This window comes from Littorina saxatilis, linkage group LG3 (genome assembly GCF_037325665.1).
Source record: "Littorina saxatilis isolate snail1 linkage group LG3, US_GU_Lsax_2.0, whole genome shotgun sequence".
Lineage (NCBI taxonomy): Eukaryota > Metazoa > Mollusca > Gastropoda > Littorinimorpha > Littorinidae > Littorina > Littorina saxatilis.
The window spans coordinates 30,794,526-30,815,064 of NC_090247.1; the positions used below are offsets into that span (position 1 = coordinate 30,794,526).

General features: G+C 40.6%; 1 protein-coding gene across 1 annotated transcript; it reads left to right on the forward strand.

Moving 5' to 3' along the window:
• On the forward strand, positions 1-20,446 carry LOC138962122 (coiled-coil domain-containing protein 83-like). Its single transcript, XM_070333841.1, has 12 exons — positions 1-126; positions 3,409-3,502; positions 4,321-4,405; positions 6,242-6,410; positions 8,022-8,189; positions 10,605-10,696; positions 11,064-11,132; positions 12,440-12,561; positions 13,290-13,420; positions 17,254-17,340; positions 17,755-17,828; positions 18,127-20,446. The coding sequence occupies exons 2-12, from the start codon at positions 3,417-3,419 to the stop codon at positions 18,307-18,309; spliced, it is 1,266 nt and encodes a 421-aa protein (XP_070189942.1). The 5' UTR covers positions 1-126; positions 3,409-3,416; the 3' UTR covers positions 18,310-20,446.
• The last annotated feature ends 93 nt before the right edge of the window (positions 20,447-20,539 follow it).

Genomic DNA, 20,539 nt, shown 5'->3' on the forward strand with positions numbered 1-20,539 from the left:
CCCTGTAGTTTGGTTGCTAAAAGAAACAAAGATGGCGGCAAACCCTAATGTCTGACAGCTAACACTAGATGTTTCTGAATTAGACGCCTTAGACTAACGTCAGTTAAGCAGTGACACGCTGTTAAGGTGAGCCCGTACACACATTAAGAGTCCATCCTTAGTATGCTACTAGTTTAACCCATTTCCTCTAGCAAGTACATTTTCAACTTGATAAAGTTGACTCGGAATGCTGTTTCGGTGAACAAGAAGATCTCCAGCCATTGCGTTACCTGTGACTTCGACAAGAGGCTCGTTAGATTAAGCTCTCCAACATTCTGGAAAACATAATAGTTTGTACTGAAAGAACCAACGCGGATGATCTACCGATGTAAATTTCTAAGCAAAAGAACACACTTCGGTGTCAAAGGTTCTTGATCTTGATCTTGATAAGTTACGCCAACAGGTCCCAAGCTTGGGAATATACGTTGGCGGAATTTGGGGAGAGCACTTGGTGTTTTAGTCAGCGGTTGGCAGTTTTCCTCTGAATTCGTTGACCGTTGACGACTGGATCGTGTTGTCATCAAGGTTGTTCCAGTCAATAACTGTTCTTGTGAAAAAAGAGTACTTGTACACTGGTGTTTTAGTACACTCCACAGTAAAGCACTGGCTGTTGTTTCTTGTGATATTTCTGACTGTGGCTGATGATGTAAAGTCTTTGTTCACTCGTTGTTTCACTTGTCTTTTTGATTTTTGTTGCTGGATGAATTTCTCAGGGGGTACTGCGGGGACCAGCCCTCTGACCACTTTGAACAGAAATGTGAGTCTCTGTTGTTTCCGGCGTTCCTGGAGTGGGGGAAGCTGTAGTCTGCTGAGCATCTCTGAGACACATCCTGGGTTTCGGTCCCTGTAGTTTTGGGTAATGAATCTGGCTGCTCGTTTCTGTACATTTTCCAGGCTGTCTATATCGCCTTGTTTGTACGGATCCCAGACAAGACAGCTGTACTCCAGGGTTGAGCGGATGAGGGACACATAGGCAGTACGTCTACAGCTTTGTGGGCAGGAACGGAGGTTTCTTCTAAGTAGGCCGAGGGTGGAATTTGCCTTTTTGACGATTTTGTTGATGTGTGTGGTCCAGCTGAGGTCATCAGTAAAGGTGACGCCTAAGTAGGGATTGCTATTGACTTTCTGGAGAATGTGGTTGTCCAGGTTGTAGAAAAAGCTGGACTTGTTTCTGATGCTAAGGATGTAGCATTTTTTTGCGTTAAAGCGCATGCCCCAGGTGTTTGCCCATTCTTCCAGGGTTTTCAAGTCGGCTTGGAGTATGTGGTGGTCACTGTAGGAGTTGATGGTGCGGTACAGGAGGCAGTCATCTGCAAATAAGCGCACTTGTGACTTCACAGACGCTGGCAAGTCGTTGATGTGGCAGAGGAATAGGACTGGTCCGAGTACGGTACCCTGTGGTACGCCTGAATCTACAGGGACTTCAACTGACTCCTCTCCGTCGACTACCACTCTCATCAGTCTTTTCGTCAGGAAGTTTTGCAGCCAGCTGTGCAGGTTGCCTTTCACACCATAACTCTGTAATTTATACAGCAGGCTTGGGTGTGGCACAGTGTCGAAGGCTTTTCAAAGACAGCCAAACTAGTAACTACTCCGTGATTTGAGTAAAGTCCAAAAACAGGTGAAGTGTTATCATTCGGGGATCCTACATATTCTGTGCTGTTCTATAACACATTCCTAACTTTCAAGATTTCAGCTAAAACTTGCTTCCGTACTTGAAATCCATAACAGCATCATTTTAACCATGCATCCTTGTCTTATCAATCATATGATATCCAATATTTGACTTAATTTATTGCTGTAATCTTTGATTTGAGAGACAGCTTAGAATGTATGTGTGTGTCTAAAGGAAAGAAAAAGCACCACAAAAACAACAGCAACCGAACAGATAATAATGACATTTTTCACATGATTTCTTTGAGATGATAACCCTAAGTTTTTTTCTTTTTTCTCCATGTTTTTCATATCTATCTATCCATTAAAAAGATTGAAGCCGCACTGTTGCAAGAGCATTTTTAATTCATTTCATCAGATTTTTTAATTTTCATCAAACAATAAAAATATCACGCATTCCAGACTATGACGTTGTAGATCAGCTTCTAAGACTATAAAACTGATTAAGTGCTGTTCACATGGCAGACTTGCAACCAACTTTCAACCCAACTTTCAAGCGATTGTAGTCATGCAGTGGCAATTTGTCAAATCAAAATCGCTGCTCATGGTAACAGCACAAACGCGCAAACTAGTTTTAAGCGATATAGTGGAATTCCCCTGTATATCTATATATATATATATATACGACTTGTGTCTGTGTGTGTGTGTGTGTGTGTGTGTGTCCGCGATGCATGGCCAAAGTTCTCAATGGATCTCTTTCAAATTTGGTGGCCATATTCAGGTACACCCTGGACACAACCTGGTCGATGAGATATTTCAACACGTGCTCTCAGCGCGCAGCGCTGAACCAATTTTGGTTTTTCTCTGGATCCATTCCCAGTAACTCTTCCTTATCTTCTCCAGTGTTTTCAGCGTTTATCTCCCTTCCTTCGTGTGGCGTCAATCCATATTCCCGTTTCTATTTTTAGAAGGTCACTGTCGACAACGCTCAATCCATATTCCCGTTATACTATTTTTACAAGGTCACTGTCCCGGCGAAGCCGGGTATTACTCTTCTCCAGTGTTTTGCGCGTTTATCTCCCTTCCTTCATGCGGTGCGCCGGCTAAGCCGGCGTACACCCGGCAAAGCCGGGTCCCCGGCGCAGCCGGGTATTTGGCTCGACTTCTTCCCGGCAAAGCCGTACCCGGCGAAGCGGGTATTCATCTAGTATATATGTATATGTGCAAGTAAGGCCACGTATTGTAAAGAGAAAAAGGATATATGTTAGCAAAACTGAAAATTTTGTTGTTGTTTGTTTGCTTGCTTGTTTTTTTGTTTTGTTGTTGTTGTTTTTTTGACTTTAGTTTTTAGATTTGACAGTTTTTGCTGCATCTTTAGAATACATTTTCTCACATCATAGATTATTAGTTCCATGCGACTGATACATCTGCATTAAATGTGAATAATATTTGTTGTAGCTTTCATAATTCGAAATTCCTGCTATTTTTTTTCTTAAAAGGGTTTGACAGATTTTGTTTTGTTCATTAAACTCTTTCTGACATGTCGTTTTAAAGGATAAGTTATACAACAGGAATAATCATGAAATTTGTGGTGTTTTTTCCTGGTGTGTTAAGCACCATACGTATCAGGTTGTTGTTCTCCATTGATATGGTTATATGCATGCGGGACTGTTCCTCACAAAATATTTGAATAAATGATTGAAACCGAATTGAGGTAGATCATATGCACAATACCTTGTACATTTTCCCTTTCAGAAACCATCATGGGGAAGAAAAAGAAGAGTGGGAAGAAGAAGGGGAAGTCCAAGGAGCCCCAAATGACCGCTAAGGAAGCCATCCTAGCATACCAGTTAGTTATTTTCTGGTTGTTTAATTAACCTTCGCCGGTGGTCATGGGTCTCTGTGGAACCAGAAGGGTGTTTAATTGCAAATATCTCTTAAACTAGTTGGAATTTTTTAATGAGCTTTTAAGAATGCCTCAGGCACCTAAAAAGCACTATGTCCTAAATTTCAGCGAGAAGTAATTACAAACAAAAGTTCATATCTAGACTACAAACATCGTGGGGCCGTTCGGACCCATGTTTCTCAAAGAAGGAAATGAGAAGCATGGGACCGCACGACCCCACGATGACTTCTGTGTGTAGTCGATAACCCGGATGGGCTAAGGTTAATCTTTCTCTTTTTGTTTTACTTAAAAAATTCACCTGAGGGTGTTATTTTTCATTGGAAACCTCCTGTCTCTCCACACACCCCATATCCCTCTACCCCAAATCCCATCATGTGTGTTTATGTGTGTGTGTGAGTGTGTACGTGTGTGTGTGTGTGTGTGTGTGTGTGTGTGTGTGACTGTGAGGTAATAAATGTCTGCAATTGGTTTTAAACAAGATCTGATGTGCTTATTCTTGTGGCTTCACCTTGTTTAGCTTAACAAAAAAAAGTGAAAAGATATTGTTGAATTAGTGGATGTTTTGGGAGATATATGGGTTCATATGAAATCAAAAGAAATGATTGTGTCTCTGTTTTCGGCTTAAATTATTATTGATCTTTTATAGATCTGTAGATAAGAGCATGACATAATATGACGCAATAGACGAGACTTAACAAGATGTTAATGGTTTAACTTTTGGTTACAGAATGTGATTTGAATGGTCTATCTTTTGGTTACAGAATCAACATCGTAGAAAAGAAACTGGAGGATATGAGATATGAAATTCGGGGATGGGAGGAAAAGAATAAGAGGCACGAAGAAAGGGTGAGTCTTTGGTGCTGCAAGTCTCTAAATTCTTCTTCTACGTTCCGCATGGGCTGAAACTCCCACGGCTTAATTTACATGTATGACCGTTTTTACACCGTCATTTGGGCTGCCTTATGCCGCTTTTGGGGGATTCATGCTTGGTTATTATGTGTTTCTATAGCCCACAGAACTGAGATGGATTACAGGATCTTTTCCGTGCACACTTGCAGTCTTGTGCTTGCGTGTACACTTGAAGGTCTGCACATCAGTTGACCTGGGAGATCAGAAAAATCTCCACCCTTAACTCGATCATCCGGCGCGGCTGGGATCCGAACCCACGAACTTCTTCTTAGGAGACCGGGGTCTTATCCACTAGGCCATTGCGCCCGTCAGTCTTTAATTCATTGAGCAGCTTTTCTAATATAGCAGGCAGTACTGGTCTTCCGATGTTGTTTGTCTGCACGCTTATGTCAAAACATGACAATTAATTCAACCTCCAGCGTTTTTACATTTAGTCAAGTTTTGACTAAATGTTTTAACATAGAGGGGGAATCGAGACGAGGGTCGTGGTGTATGTGTGTCTGTGTGTGTGTGTGTGCGTGTGTGTGTGTAGAGCGATTGAGAGTAAACTACTAGACCGATCTTTATGAAATTTGACATGAGAGTTCCTGGGTATGATATCCCCGGACGTATTTTTTCTTTTGTTCGATAAATGTCTTTGATGACGTCATATCCGGCTTTTTGTAAAAGTTGAGGCGGCACTGTCACACCCTCATTTTTCAATCAAATTGATTGAAATTTTGGCCAAGCAATCTTCGACAAAGGCCGGACTTCGGTATTGCATTTCAGCTTAGTGGCTTAAAAATTAATTATTGACTTTGGTCATTAAAAATCTGAAAATTGTAATTAAAATTATTTTTTTATAACACGATCCAAATTTACATTCACCTTATTCTTCATCATTTTCTGATTCCAAAAACATATAAATATGTTATATTCTGATTAAAAACAAGGTCTGAAAATTAAAAATATAAAAATTATGATCAAAATCAAATTTCCGAAATCGATTTAAAAACAATTTCATCTTATTCCTTGTCGGTTCCTGATTCCAAAAACATATAGATATGATATGTTTGGATTAAAAACACGCTCAGAAAGTTCAAACGAAGAGAGGTACAGAAAAGCGTGCTATGCAGCACAGCGAAACCACTACCGCGCTGAACAGGCTCGTCAGTTTCACTCCGTTTTGCACAAGCGGCGGACTACAGCCATTGTGAAAAAATGCAGTGCGTTCAGTTTCATTCTGTGAGTTCCACAGCTTGACTAAATGTAGTAATTTTGCCTTATGCGACTTGTTTAATCTGCAAATATCCAGTATTTTACCAGTTATGGGGTGAAAATAAAGGAAAAGAAATTGTGAACTGGTCGGCCCTTCCGGTTTTTAGTACTGATCGAATGACATATCCAGTTCCTGTCCTTGTAGGATAGGGTGAGGGAAGTGTGATGCTGATGACGATGATGGTCGTGTTGATAATGCATGATAACAAAATGATGTTGACCATGACTTTGTTGAAGACACAACAGATGATTATATACCTGCATGTACAACCATATAGATTGATGAGAATGACAATGTCTTTTTAATGATGGTGATGATTTCAGTGATGATCATCGATGCTGATGAAGATGAAGTTTCATTTTATTTAAATAAAAAGAAAACACACCAGTTACCAGGTTAAGTACGTTTATATAGATATAATCAATATTTCGGCACGTTACAGCCTTCTTCGGGATGGTAAGCTTATCATAAGCTTAATTTTATTGTGTGTTTTTTTCTTTTTCTTTTTTAAACAGAATGAGAAGCTGAAAGAAGAACAAGAACTTCTGCTGCAACATTTGCTGAAGACCTCTAGAGAAACCAAACGTCTTTTTGAAAATGAGGAAATCAAAACACGAGAGCATGTTATCATATCCATGAAAGACAAGTGGGGTCGACAGAGAGACAGGGAAAAAGAGCTTCAAGGTTTTTTGTTATATTTTGATGAATGATAAATAATGTTTATTTAGCCTGTTTTTGCTTGTTGGTCTTAGTTTATGCCTCACGTAACAAGAAAATGGTTAGTAGAACACAGTAACACAGAGTATTATGTATGTGAACAGTTTCCCCATAAGTGTGCAGTAATTAACTTGTTTTAGGCAAACAAAAGTCTTTTCCATGATACATCATTACATGCTTAAACATCTAACATTATAAGTTATTGCTTGGAATCTGATACGGTTCACTATGAACATAATATGATGTTTTATGCAAATATTCAGAATTTGTTTTTAATAAAATCCCTGTTTGACATAAATGAATATCAAACTATATATTTTCACTGACCATATAAACATGCAAATTAAGCCATTGTACTTTTAATTTTAAACTAGTCTGTATTCAAATAATATAATAAATCAAATATGTTAAAATTATTACAAAAATGTGCGTTAAACATATTGACTTCATGTGGATACACTCTTGTGGTTGTATTTATAGAACCAAACAACAAGGAATGCAACTTAATTGTTACAATGTTTAATCATAGACATAACTCATTCTGATAATCATCAGTCCACGGCTATTGCCAGTTTCTCTCAAACAGCATGCTAAATTATTGCGCGAATCTATCAAAACAAGAATACAGAGTTATCTCCCATATGTTTTTCGCGAGCACTGATCTGAATTTGAGATCAGTGTTCGGGAGACAAAAATGATTGCAGATTGGCCGACTTCGACAGTGATCTCCGTTCTGTTCTTCACAGTTATCAGAAAGACATCGTTCTAAGGTCAAAACAAGTCGAAATTTTGAGACTGCTGTCGGAAGGAGACCGTGATATATGGTTGCATCACTCTCAACTGCATGGCTATATTACAGAAAAAATCGTCTGCTCTGGCGCGCGCGGAAGCCAAAGTTGATTATCACGTGACACTTTAAAGTTGTTTGCACAGTAAATACATCCGCGAAAGATAGCTCGCTTGAAACTGTCTTACATATCAATTCCTTTGTAATTTAAGAATTACACAACACCATGAAAAATCATTATCGACGATCGCAAATCTGCTTATATCCATAACACATTACGAAAAGATCTAAAGATGTAAAAAATTGATTTCTTACCCACAGAAAGAAAACGAAGGCATCCTGTCAGGAATAGAATGAGACCCGAAGGGAAGTAACTCATTTTTGACCTGAGTTCAGGATGAGACATAACTATGCATTCATTAGTACCTCAATCCAGCAGATTTTAAGGTGGACGGATAAACAAATAATGATGCGACACTGAGAAAGAACTAATTATCTCAGTTAATTGCTTCGATCCATCTAAAGGTGACAATTAATAGTCTGAAAAGACGAAAGAAAACTCTTTTGGTTGTAGATAGTCAATACTGTATAGACAAGTTTCACTGTATAAGGAATGCATGTTAAAGCCTGTCCGTAACTGGACGAAGTCGACTTTGCGAAGTATACTTCGTGAAGCTAGCCGCATGAAGCTTTAGCACTGAGTTTTGGTAAAAAAGACTTTGCGAAGTCCTTGCGAAGGCCACTTTGGAATCAATTAAGGACCAACTTAAAATACACTCATTTGGTTTCAGAGCTGAAGAGCCAGATAGCACGCAAGGTGGTGGAGATTGAAGAGGTGCAGCGAGAGGTCGACACCTGGGATCAGTTCCGTGATGTCGGAAGCCACTTGCATCAGACGCAAATCAGAATTCTGGAGCAGGAGTTGCGAGACATGCAGTTGTCCTTTGATGAAATGTCAAGTCAGTTTGTACATTAAATGCCTTTCCAGTTGATTTTTAAAGGGGTTATATATAGTAAACCTGCACTTACGGGCACCTCTCATAAAGCAATCACCTACCCACAACGACCATGCACATACAGTGGTACCTGCGATGAAAGGACACCCTTGGGACCAGCCAAAAGTGTCCCTACATTGCAGGTGGCCTTTCATGACATGTACACTTTGGTAGAGATAATACAAAAAGGGACAAAAGAAGTACGTGTCCTTTTAAGGGAGGTGTCCTCTCATGGGAGGGTCCACACATCGCAGGTACTGCTGTACTCCAAAGGATCCCAGACAAGTTTTTATTTTAAATGATTCATCTTTCCATTAAGCAACCACCTGTCTAAATAAATAACACTTTTGGACAGTCCTTTGAAGCCCGCTACTAACTACAGCCGAACCAAGCCGAACTAGGTTTGGCGAACGTTGCACTACATCGATCATCAAATCAGGGGATTCCCCTATTTTTGAGTTGCAGCTGCAACGTTTGAGGTTCGCCGATTCACTCCTGCAAACCTTGCAGCTCATCATGCATCTGTTACCTTAGGCGAACTGACTGTTCATTGGTTTGAATATTTGTGTATCTTCATCCTTGAAGAGTGACAATAATGGCGGCTATAATGCTGTCAACTTATCACAAGTCTGAATCTCGCGTGATATTTCTTGATCATGTGACCGGTGTCACCGAAACATTCGCCACTATATAGTTACAATGTAGTGCATGAACAATGAACAAGGCACGGTGTAACATTCGCCGAACCCAGTTCACTCGGTTCGGCTGTATAGTTAGTAGCGGGCTTGAGGGGTCAGTTATAGACAGGTGTATTTCAAGTGCTCAGGACAATCACAGTCAGTAGTTATCGAATCCGATATCTATATATATATACGACTTGTGTCTGTCTGTCTGTCTGTCTGTGTGTGTGTGTGTGTATTCGCCATGCACGGCCAAAGTTCTCGATGGATCTGCTTCAAATTTGGTGGGCTTATTCAGAGAGACCCCGGACACAACCTCATCGACGAGATATTTCAACACGTGCTCTCAGCGCGCAGCGCTAAACCGATTTTGGTTCCACCTGAGCTACCCGGGCCCCCATACCGACACACCAAAGCCAAAGTTCTCGGTGTATCTTTTTCAAATTTGGACACAGTATTCAGCCACACCCCGGACACAATATCATCGATGAGATATTTCAACAAGTGCTCTCAGCGCGCAGCGCTGAACCGATTTTGGTTTTTCTGTTCATTTCACCATTCCCAGTAACTCTTCCTTATCTTCTCCAGTGTTTTGCGTTTATCTCCCTTCCTTCGTGTGGCTTCAATCCATATTCCCGTTTCTACGTTACTATTTTTAGAATGTCACTGCGCTGTCCAGAACGCTTCCCTTGCACCCGTAAGTTGTTCTTACTGTCAAAGTGAAAAGGTCGAATCAATTTATAGCCACGCGAAAAATACACTGTCACCTATCTCTATATATTTATAGATATAGGTATATATAAATATATACGGCTTCTCTCTGTGTGTGTGTGTTTGTGTGTGTGTGTGGGCAAAACCTGTGGATTGTAGAGTTCTGTTTGTGATGGGGTCTAGCGGCTTTTGTCTGTCTGTATGTTCTGGCATTTGAGAAGCCACAACAGATAATATAGGGCTAAGAAATAAGCTCTAAAATTCTCAATCCCGTTTGACAGGACTTCGCCTTCAAAGGTAAACCGCCACGCTGTCTGTGTCTGTCTCGCGATTCACCCCGGCGAAGCCGGGTATTCCTCTAGTTTAATATATATATATTCTTATAGGAAACTGGCAATCATATTAATTGATTGGAAACTAAATAACATGCACATCAGAACTCATATATATATTCACTTAAAGGCATACTAACGCACTCCCGTGTTTACAAAGTGTAGTTTGCCCACAATCGATGTCAAACGCACCATAAGACCATATAATGACGATACGTCACCATGCGCGGACCATAATACATGCATTACAGCTTGTTCTAGCCTCTGAAAAAGTGAGGATGTCAACAAAGCCGCGGTGTTAGCTCCCTTGCATCAACGTTACATGTGTTGCCAAATCTATAAATAGGACGATCCAGATCAAAATGAAAATTCAAATATCTCAACATTTAAGGGGTCCTAGACCACAATATTTTGCAGGGAACTTAATTTAGTCTGTCTCCAGCAATTAGCAATTAGCGTGTATAGTCATCGAGTACATATGGCTTTAAGAATATTGATTGTGAAAAAAAGGAGAAGAGTATATGAACAAGCACCTAATTGTCAGAAGTGAAATGGAAAACAGAAGGCAAAAGCATAATACCTTTGAGGGTGGATGGACTTGCTAGCTGGGGTGTTTCGATCTTCAAACCTCAGATTTTCATTTTGTTCTGTTGCAGCTCACCTTCATCAAAATCTACTACAAACCAAAGCAGACATTGAGAAATACACTGAAGAGACATTGGCTCAGCAGAAGGATAAAGCTTCAGATGTAAGTTAATTGCAGCAACCTGGACAGAAAAAATAAGAATTTATTATTATTTCATTGTGTCATTTTTGGTAACATTTCTGATTTAATGTTTTGTTTGGATTAAAACAAAAAGTATTGGTGATGGAGAGGATATATAAGTCACAGGCCAGGGACAGATGGGGTTTGATGGAAGTGGGTTACAGTCTGCGGATGAGCATCACTGAGACTTGGTGTGCATGGATGTATGTGTGGGTGCATGTGTGCGTGTATGTGCGTGCATGCGTGTGTGCAAGTGTGTGTGTGTGCGCATGCACCCCTGATATAATGGCAGCATGAATCTATTAGCACATGTATGATGATGCTGATATATTTTATTGTGTTGTTTCAGAAAGCCATGGCACAGCTGGATAAGAATGATAGACAGGAAGTGCTTGACAATGACTGGCTGAAAAAAGAGGTGATATATCCGCTTGTTGTTGTTGTTTCATTTTAGATTGGTCTTGTAGCTAATGTTACACCCATTTGAAAGATTATAATGACCTCAATGTGGACCCCTTCAGCTGAATGAACCTCACATCTTCTTCTTCTTCTCCTTCTTCTGTGTTCATGGGTCGGACTCCCCCGTGGACTCGTAGGCACAAGTGGGCTTTTACTAAGTGTGTGTGTGTGTGTGTGTGTGTGTGTGTGTGTGTGTGTGTGTGTGTGTGTGTGTGTGTGTGTGTGTGTGTGTGTGTGTGTGTGTGTGTGTGTGTGCATGCGCACACCAGTTGGCTTCAGCTTTTCTTCACAGAGCAATGTAACTTCAAGTGATATTGTTCATTGACTAAAAAACAGTGAGACTTAAGCCGCCACTACCTGATGCAGGTTTTTGACAGTAGCATATTGAATGTGGAAAGCAGTGATTAAACCCAGTAAGGTTAACAAAAAAACCCACCATTGTTTCAGTTCACTTGCATTCATAGAAGCTAACAGCAATTCAAAATCTGGTGTTTAATTGTGACACAACTGTAGTTAACAAAACTTGATCAGTCTAGGCAAAAATTTAAACACATATCAGTGAAAATTTAAGTGCATATATAACTGCATGTTGTCGGGTATTACTCTGCAAATGTTTTTGAGTGCAGACCGTGGGAGTAATGAATGCCAGTAATCAATTATCACATTCCTGTATCACTGTTATCAGTATTGTGTCAGAGGGGCTATAATCTCCAGATGTGTAGCCCTGGGGAAATTATACATCACTGTCAATGAAAGAAGAGCAAATGCCCCAGAAACACAGAGTATGACAGTCTTCACAGTGGGGGAAAAACGGTCATACAATATAAAGCCCACGCGTGCCAATGAATCTACCTGGGAGTCACAGCCCATGAATGCCACAGAAGAAGAAGATGTGAGACTCAGTCTGAGTGTTGCGATGAACCTATAGATACCGGATTGAAGGTTAATTACTAGACAATCAGGGCATTTAAATGTCTTCCATGTGGAAGAGTAAACGTGCAGGAACTTGCACCTCCGGGACAACCTGTGTCTGGTCTGTCTGAAAACACCTCCGCATGAGGGATTTTGCAGCCAGCGCAGTGAAGATAAAGAGGGAAATTTTTTCTCTGCTCGTGCGGCAGCAAGCAGGATCTTCGATGTCTCTGAACTAAGTTGGTTAAACTTCGATGATTGTTCACATGCGGGTTTTTTTTTCATTTAAATTTTGTTGTTGTATACCTCAACATGCATCTGTACCTGCATGTGCCTGCCCTTTTATCATTTCAGGTACAAATCCACAGAGGAGAAACAGCGAAGGTGGGAGAAAGAGTGGAAGATCTGGAACGGACCAATCTGGAAATGATGAGCAAACTCTTTGACTGCAAAGTGGAGGATCTCAAAGTTTCAAGGTAGTCTTTTTGTTGACATTTGTCAGATCTGTATGATTGCGGTGAAGGTGGGGGTGAGTTGAGCAGGGGTCGATAAGTCGACCAAACGTGGGGGCATTCCCTGTAGGCACAGTTCCTCTAGGTGTTTTTCCTGTATACAGGGAATGCACCCGGGTGCATTTAATGCTGTTGTGTTTCACCAACACTCCCATCGCTAGTGATTGGCTCCTCCAATGTTTGGCAGAGGTTTTGCAAGAAAAGCTCACTCTTCCACAACCCATACAAACCCGACGGAGTTATATATTTCCGAAAAGCGTCTATTGACCGGCGACTGACGTACAAGAAACGTTGAGCTACTATAAACAGCCCACGCTCAAGCCGTCGAGGCAGGCAGACAACTCTGTCAGTGCAGAGCTGCTGAGAAGGGAGACTACTGCGTATCACCCTGTCACTCATGGTTGCATTCCTTGTATACAGGAAACAAGCCTACAGGAAGTGTGCCTACAAGGGAAGGCACCCATTTTTGGTTGACTAATAGACCCGAGGTTCTGCGTGAGTGGGTCCCAGGTGCACCGTCCGTCTTCAGGGTTTGAATTCTGTTTCACCTGTGTGCCACAGTATAAAATAAGTCTGTATTATTTTAATCACTGCGAGCTGCCTCTCAGGAACTAGCAAAATTAACACATTCCGGCTTAATTGTTCGATCGCAGGTCATGAAATTAATTCAAATGATGGTTTGCTTGTTTCAGGAATTTCTACCTTACACAGTGTGATGAGGCAGAAAACTTGGACCGGACAGGGATTTTGGAGATGGACCTGAGATGCCTCTCACCCTTGGACCCGAACAAGGATTCCATGGCTTCTCTACCTATCAAAAAGGGTGAGTTTTTGATAGTACATACGTGGTACCTCAACGTACTGTCTAATTGACTTTTGAAATGTAACCGGAATTTGGTCGTTATATGGAGGGGTGTAATATAGAGTTTTGGTTTGTTGTGTCGATGTCCGTGTCCGTAAATGATTCAGTCGAATGACATGGGCATTTTGCTTGATGCCACCCGCAAAGTGATCATGTTATTCTTTCTTTAAATGATTATAGTAACCAGTTGACTATTCAATTAATCCCCCACATATAGTTTTTTTGCTTGTTTAATCTAGCCCCGTAACTACTCGTCGGTGAAGGTTTCCAATAAACACACAGAAGTCGAATATAATATAATACGACGGGCGCTGTGGTGGGGTGGTAAGACGTCGGCCTCTTAATCGGAAGGTCGAGGGTTCGAATCCCGGCCGCGGCCGCCTAGTGGGTTAACTCTTACCAGTTCAGGGGTTTTAGGGCATATTTTACAGTGCTGTTGGTGCCTACTTGCCGAGTGGCTGGGTCATATTCTAAATGAAAAAATATAGAAAGTTATATATCAAATGAAAGGAAAATGAATAAGCTTTTCATCTTTGCAAAGATAATTGTGCTATCTTTAAAGGTAAAAAAGGTTATGGGGGTGACAACATGATTTTTGTTGAAATTTGTACTCCCATTTTTTGACTCACATGCGAAGCAAAAGTGAGTCTATGTACTCACCCGAGTCGTCCGTCCGTCCGTCCGTCCGTCCGTCCGGAAAACTTTAACGTTGGATATTTCTTGGACACTATTCAGTCTATCAGTATCAAATTTGGCAAGATGGTGTATGATGACAAGGCCCCAAAAAACATACATAGCATCTTGACCTTGCTTCAAGGTCAAGGTCGCAGGGGCCATAAATGTTGCCTAAAAAACAGCTATTTTTCACATTTTTCCCATTTTCTCTGAAGTTTTTGAGATTGAATACCTCACCTATATATGATATATAGGGCAAAGTAAACCCCATCTTTTGATACCAGTTTGGTTTACCTTGCTTTAAGGTCAAGGTCACAGGAGCTCTTCAAAGTTGGATTGTATACATATTTTGAAGTGACCTTGACCCTGAACTATGGAAGATAACTGTTTCAAACTTAAACATTATGTGGGGCACATGTTATGCTTTCATCATGAGACACATTTGGTCACATATGATCAAGGTCAAGGTCACTTTGACCCTTAAGAAATGTGACCAAAATAAGGCAGTGAACCACTAAAAGTGACCATATCTCATGGTAGAAAGAGCCAATAAGCACCATTGTACTTCCTATGTCTTGAATTAACAGCTTTGTGTTCCATGCTAGGTTTAGTTATTTGACCTTGACCCTGAAGGTCAAGGTCATGTAAAGGTCAAGGTCAAGCATGTGAGTCGTATGGGCTTTGCCCTTCTTGTTGGAACACGCGACAAACACAAAGAAGAAATTGTTTTTGTGTTCAGTTTATTTTAGATATGCTGCTAACTAGTCTGTTTTGGCATTCATTTTACATAACATAGCAAAGTTTTATTGAGTTTTGCTGATAAACAAAAAAGTTATTGTCACCTGAATACCCCCACCCAAATTTCAAAGTTGGACATTTCATGACATACGCATGCCTAAGGCAAAAAAAAAACCAAGTCGCGTAAGGCGAAAATACAACATTTAGTCAAGTAGCTGTCGAACTCACAGAATGAAACTGAACGCAATGCAACGCAGCAAGACCGTATACTCGTAGCATCGTCAGTCCACCGCTCATGGCAAAGGCAGTGAAATTGACAAGAAGAGCAGGGTAGTAGTTGCGCTGAGAAGGATAGCACGCTTTTCTGTACCTCTCTTCGTTTTAACTTTCTGAGCGTGTTTTCAATCCAAACATATCATATCTATATGTTTTTGGAATCAGGAACCGACAAGGAATAAGATGAAAGTGTTTTTAAATTGATTTTGAAAATTTAATTTTGATCATAATTTTAATTTTTTTAATTTTCAGAGCTTGTTTTTAATCCAAATATAACATATTTATATGTTTTTGGAATCAGAAAATGATGGAGAATAAGATGAACGTAAATTTGGATCGTTTTATAAAAAAAATAATTTTTTTACAATTTTCAGATTTTTAATGACCAAAGTCATTAATTAATTTTTAAGCCACCAAGCTGAAATGCAATACCGAAGTCCGGGCTTCGTCGGAGATTACTTGACCAAATTTTCAACCAATTTGGTTGAAAAATGAGAGCGTGACAGTGCCGCCTCAACTTTCACGAAAAGCCGGATATGACGTCATCAAAGACATTTATCAAAAAAATGAAGAAAACGTCTGAGGATATCATACCCAGGAACTTTCATGTCAAATTTCATAAAGATCGGTCCAGTAGTTTAGTCTGAATCGCTCTACACACACACACAGACACACATACACCACGACCCCCGTCTCGATTCCCCCCTCTATGTTAAAACATTTAGTCAAAACTTGACTAAATGTAAAAATAGTATGTTTATGGTATCCCGACCGACCCTATTTTTTCGCCACCCTAGACTTTTTTTTGGCATTTGGGGGGGGGGGGGGGGGGGAAATCTGTTTTTTGGCAAAATAACTTAAAAATATGTTTTTTGGGAGGAAAAAAAGGTCTGTTTTGTTGGCAAAATAACTTAAAAATATGTTTTTGTGGAGAAAAAAAAAAAAAAGTGCCGAACTAACGACCCTATTTTTTTGGCCTATGTTACCGTTAACAGACTATTTTTTGTGTGTGCCTAATAATGCATTCCTATAACTAACTTATAACAAAAACCCAGCTTGTTTCTGTCATAAAGTGTGTCTAACATATGAGTTTATCCACTGTCCGACCCATCCAATGTAAAATAACCCATTCTTTTTGATAATTAGATAATTGGTCAGTGGAAAACTACAGGGGGGGGCATCGTAAGCTTGCTTACGATGGGTAAGGGAGCGAACTGGTAAGAGTTAAGTGTGGAGATTTTTCCGATCTCCCAGGTCAACTTATGTGCAGACCTGCTCGTGGCTTATCCCCCTTCGTGTGTACACGCAAGCAAAAGACCAAGTGCGCACGGAAAAGATCCTGTAATCCATGTCAGAGTTCGCGGTGGGTTATAGAAACACGAAAATACCCAGCATGCTTCCTCCGAAAGCGGCGTATGGCTGCCTAAATGGCGGGGTAAAAACGGTCATACACGTAAAATTCCACTCGTGCAAAAACACGAGTGTACGTGGGAGTTTCAGCCGACGAACGCAGAAGAAGAAGAAGAAGAATATAATACTCTTGTATAAAGCCTTTATCCTAGCGAAGCTGGAGGTATCCCACGAACGCTATACTGTTCGACTTGAGAACTGTTCATGCCGATGATACATGATAAAGATGGAATCTTTGTGCCCGAACTCAGCCTACAGTTGGAGATGGAAGTTCATGAAAAATTGGAAACATACTAACTAAAATACGGTGGGTGCCGACCAATTCTTCGATTTTCGATCCAACGCCACCCAGGGCCGCTTTGTTGGGGTAGAATGTCCGAGACTACAGCAATTATGTTCGCACAATTAGACGACTTCACGATGTTTTTACATCAATGCATCTCTGGGGCCTTTCTCTCGCGCACGTGGCGTGTGTGTGTTTGCGTGTTTGTGTGCACAAGTGTGTGTGTGTGTGTGTGTGTGTGTGTGTGTGTGTGTGTGTGTGTGTGTGTATGTGAGGGGTTAAATGTGAAGGCTCACTAACTGACTGAATTTATGCTTTATGTCTTCGCACACAACTAAACCCACTTTGGGAGATTTATCTCTTATGTACTTTTCCTTCTAGTGTCTATACTTTGTGCTGTTTGTTTTGTCAGACAAACGTCCAAGAAGTTCTACACAGAAGGCTGTGGAAGATAAAGTCTTCTCCCTCACTGATCAAGCTACGTCTGAGGTATCCGAAGGTACGAGTATAACTCAAACTGATAAAAGGTACTGACTGACAAACAGACAAAACTACGACAGGCAGACAGATCAACAAACAGGCAGGAAGCATGTTTGCAGGCAGGTATGCCTGCATGCATGTAGACAGACATGTTTGACAGGCAGGCAGGCAGGCAGACAGGCAGGCAGGCAGGCAGGCAGGCAGGCAGGCAGGCAGGCAGGCAGGCAGGCAGACAGACAGACAGACAGAGACAGACAGGCAGACAGACAGACAAAGATGATAGACCTCTGAACAAAGAAAGAGAAAGCGCTTGATTACTGCAGCCTCTGAACCTCCAAACTTCAAAATGCAATTATTCATAGTTAGTGTTGTTTTCAAAGAGAACTCTGTTTTCTTGTTGGTGTAATTAAATATATATAATATTGTGTTTCAGCTGCTGATGCCGAGACTGACGAAGACGAGTATGATGCTGAGAGTGATTTTATGCTGGAGGTAGAAGACTTTGATGTGAGTTGTTGGTTTTGTAAATTAGACCCTTGATTTTTTTTATGTGACATCGCTGTGCATGTTTATGCAGGTAACATATGCTAGTATGATCAGTGCGTGTGTGTGCGTACATGTGTGTGTGTGTGTGTGTGTGTGTGTGTGTGTGTGTGTGTGTGTGTATGAGTGTGTTTATGCGTGTGTGCATCACAGTACAGGTGGATGTGTGTGTGTCACAGTGTGTGAATGCACCGTGCTAGTACTACGTTTTGCATGCTCTTCATATCTGCCCACAGACTTAATTTCATATGTACATGTGCAGGACTATTTGCGCCTGGGTCCAGTGGAACTGAAACTGCTGAGTATCGCTGGCGCCCATAAGCCCATCCACCAGATGAGTCGGCCGTCTTCCGCAGAAATGGCGCTGAAAGACTGCAAGCCTGACATGTGGCCCGTCACGCAGCCCATGCTAAAGAAAGTCGTTACACCAAGGCCGATCATCTAATTCAACTGTCCCTGTCCCCTTTTTGCTCCCCCTACCCCCTAGCACCTGGACACTTACCCCCTCACCACACCTTGTCCAGCAATGCATGATCCCACTCCAAACCAACACATTGCCCTCATTCCATGCTCCTTTGTTTTTGCGTTCATCCTGTTGACTGAAGAATATAATGGTGATCAGAGTCATATCACACTGTGAAATTGTGTTTAAGACAGTGGTTTGCATTATCTCTAAATTAACTTACCTTCGGTCTTCCTGTCATGCTGTTCTGCTAAATCCACCTGGTCGGCGAAGCCTGTGGTTGACGAATATAATGGTGATCATGAGTCATATCACAGTGAAATTAACTTAAGACAGTGGTTTGCATTATCTCCAAATACTTACCTTCGGTCTTCCTGTCATACTGTTCTTCTGCTAAACCCACCTGGTCGCGCAGCCTGCGATCACAAATTTCTTCCAAATCGGCTGAATGATGCACATTTATTTATGTTTCGACAGACCAGTTATACCTGGCAGTCAGTGGTGTAGTGAATCATCTTAAAGGCACCCTCCTTTTCACGAAAACAGTTATACCTGGCAGTCAGTGGTGTAGTGAATCATCTTAAAGGCACCCTCCTTTTCACGAAAACAGTTATACCTGGCAGTCAGTGGTGTAGTGAATCATCTTAAAGGCACCCTCCTTTTCACGAAAACAGTTATACCTGGCAGTCAGTGGTGTAGTGAATCATCTTAAAGGCACCCTCCTTTTCACGAAAACAGTTATACCTGGCAGTCAGTGGTGTAAGTGAATCATCTTAAAGGCACCCTCCTTTTCACGAAAACTGTTAGGCCGACTGTCGCAGATCTTCCCAGTCTTTTACATGGAATATAATTATTATATATGAGCATCCGTCCACTTGGATACATAGAAAAAATAAGCAGTCTGGGTTTTTATCTGTGCACAGTGAAGATTTTTTTTATGAATTCATTTTTTAGAGAGTAATTCATAAATAAAATCCCAAGTCACCACAGCATTGCAGTCATGAAGTTGATTTTTGATATGTGACCAAGTGGAGGAATAGTCTCATCCCTTGTAACGTCCTAGGCCTAAAATCTGAGATGGTTAATGGCCTAGATGCTTTCAGAGGAAGGAGTGTGTCTTTAAAAAAAACCACAGTGCTGTTCTTCTTTGAAAACCTGATGGTGATGTCATGGTGTAACAAAACAAAGCAATGTGCACACACAGGCTTGATTTCCCCTTGGTTCATTCTACAGTGCAAACTCAGCATTTCACTTGCTTCTTCCATTTCTCCTTTGGTTCGTTATATTTATTTGTTATTGTCTACCCGTCCGTGCATGTCGATCTGGCCTTTTTTTTTCTTCATGTGTTTTTTTTTTTTTTTTTGAACATTCTGTTGCTTGCATTTTCTTTTTTTTTTCTTTTTGATTGTACATGAAGAAGACAAAAAGAAGAAGAAGTACATTAATATTACCTTCTTTTTTTTGTAAGGCATTTTATTCTTTGTTGAATTGATAACAGATGCCCAAAAGTGACAACTTAGTTGATTATAAATGATAATATTTGTATACTTTTGGTAATTATCTAAAACAATGACAGGTATTGCCTGTCTATGTCCAACATGAGAACATAATAAGCAGTGGTTAATAACTCCTGTGGAATGGAGTATTTACTGATTAGACGAGTAATGAGTGAACATTGTATTTCTGACAAATGCAGTCTTGGGATAACCTGTTTGGTCTGTGATAACCTTGTCTTTACTTTAATTTGGGTTAAAACCAAGAGTGTTGTCAATTTCAATTTGGATTGTGTTGTGAGCTGACTTCTGTCTAAACTATTATTTTGGTGAATTTGTTTTTATACATTTCCATTCAGATTATGCAGAGGTTTTAATATGAACGCATGTGGGTGATCTGCTCAAAACGGCTGTTTGCATGCAATACTAAAATATGGTATTGTGTTTGTGTGCATGGTCTTTTTTTAAAATGCCTTTTTATTGTACATGCATGGGTATTTTGATATGCAGGCCATTGACTGGGTCATTTTTAGTTTTTATATGCTTGTTTCAAAACAGTAAAAGCATGCTACTCACACTTCCATTCACCAATGAAATAAGCGCAGTAAAGAGATTTTAAATTGAAACATGTGGTGTATAATTATTATATTTGTGTTTGTGTGTGTTTGTGTGTGTGTGTGTGTGTGTTTTCGTCTTTTTTTTGTTGTTCAGTGCTCGGT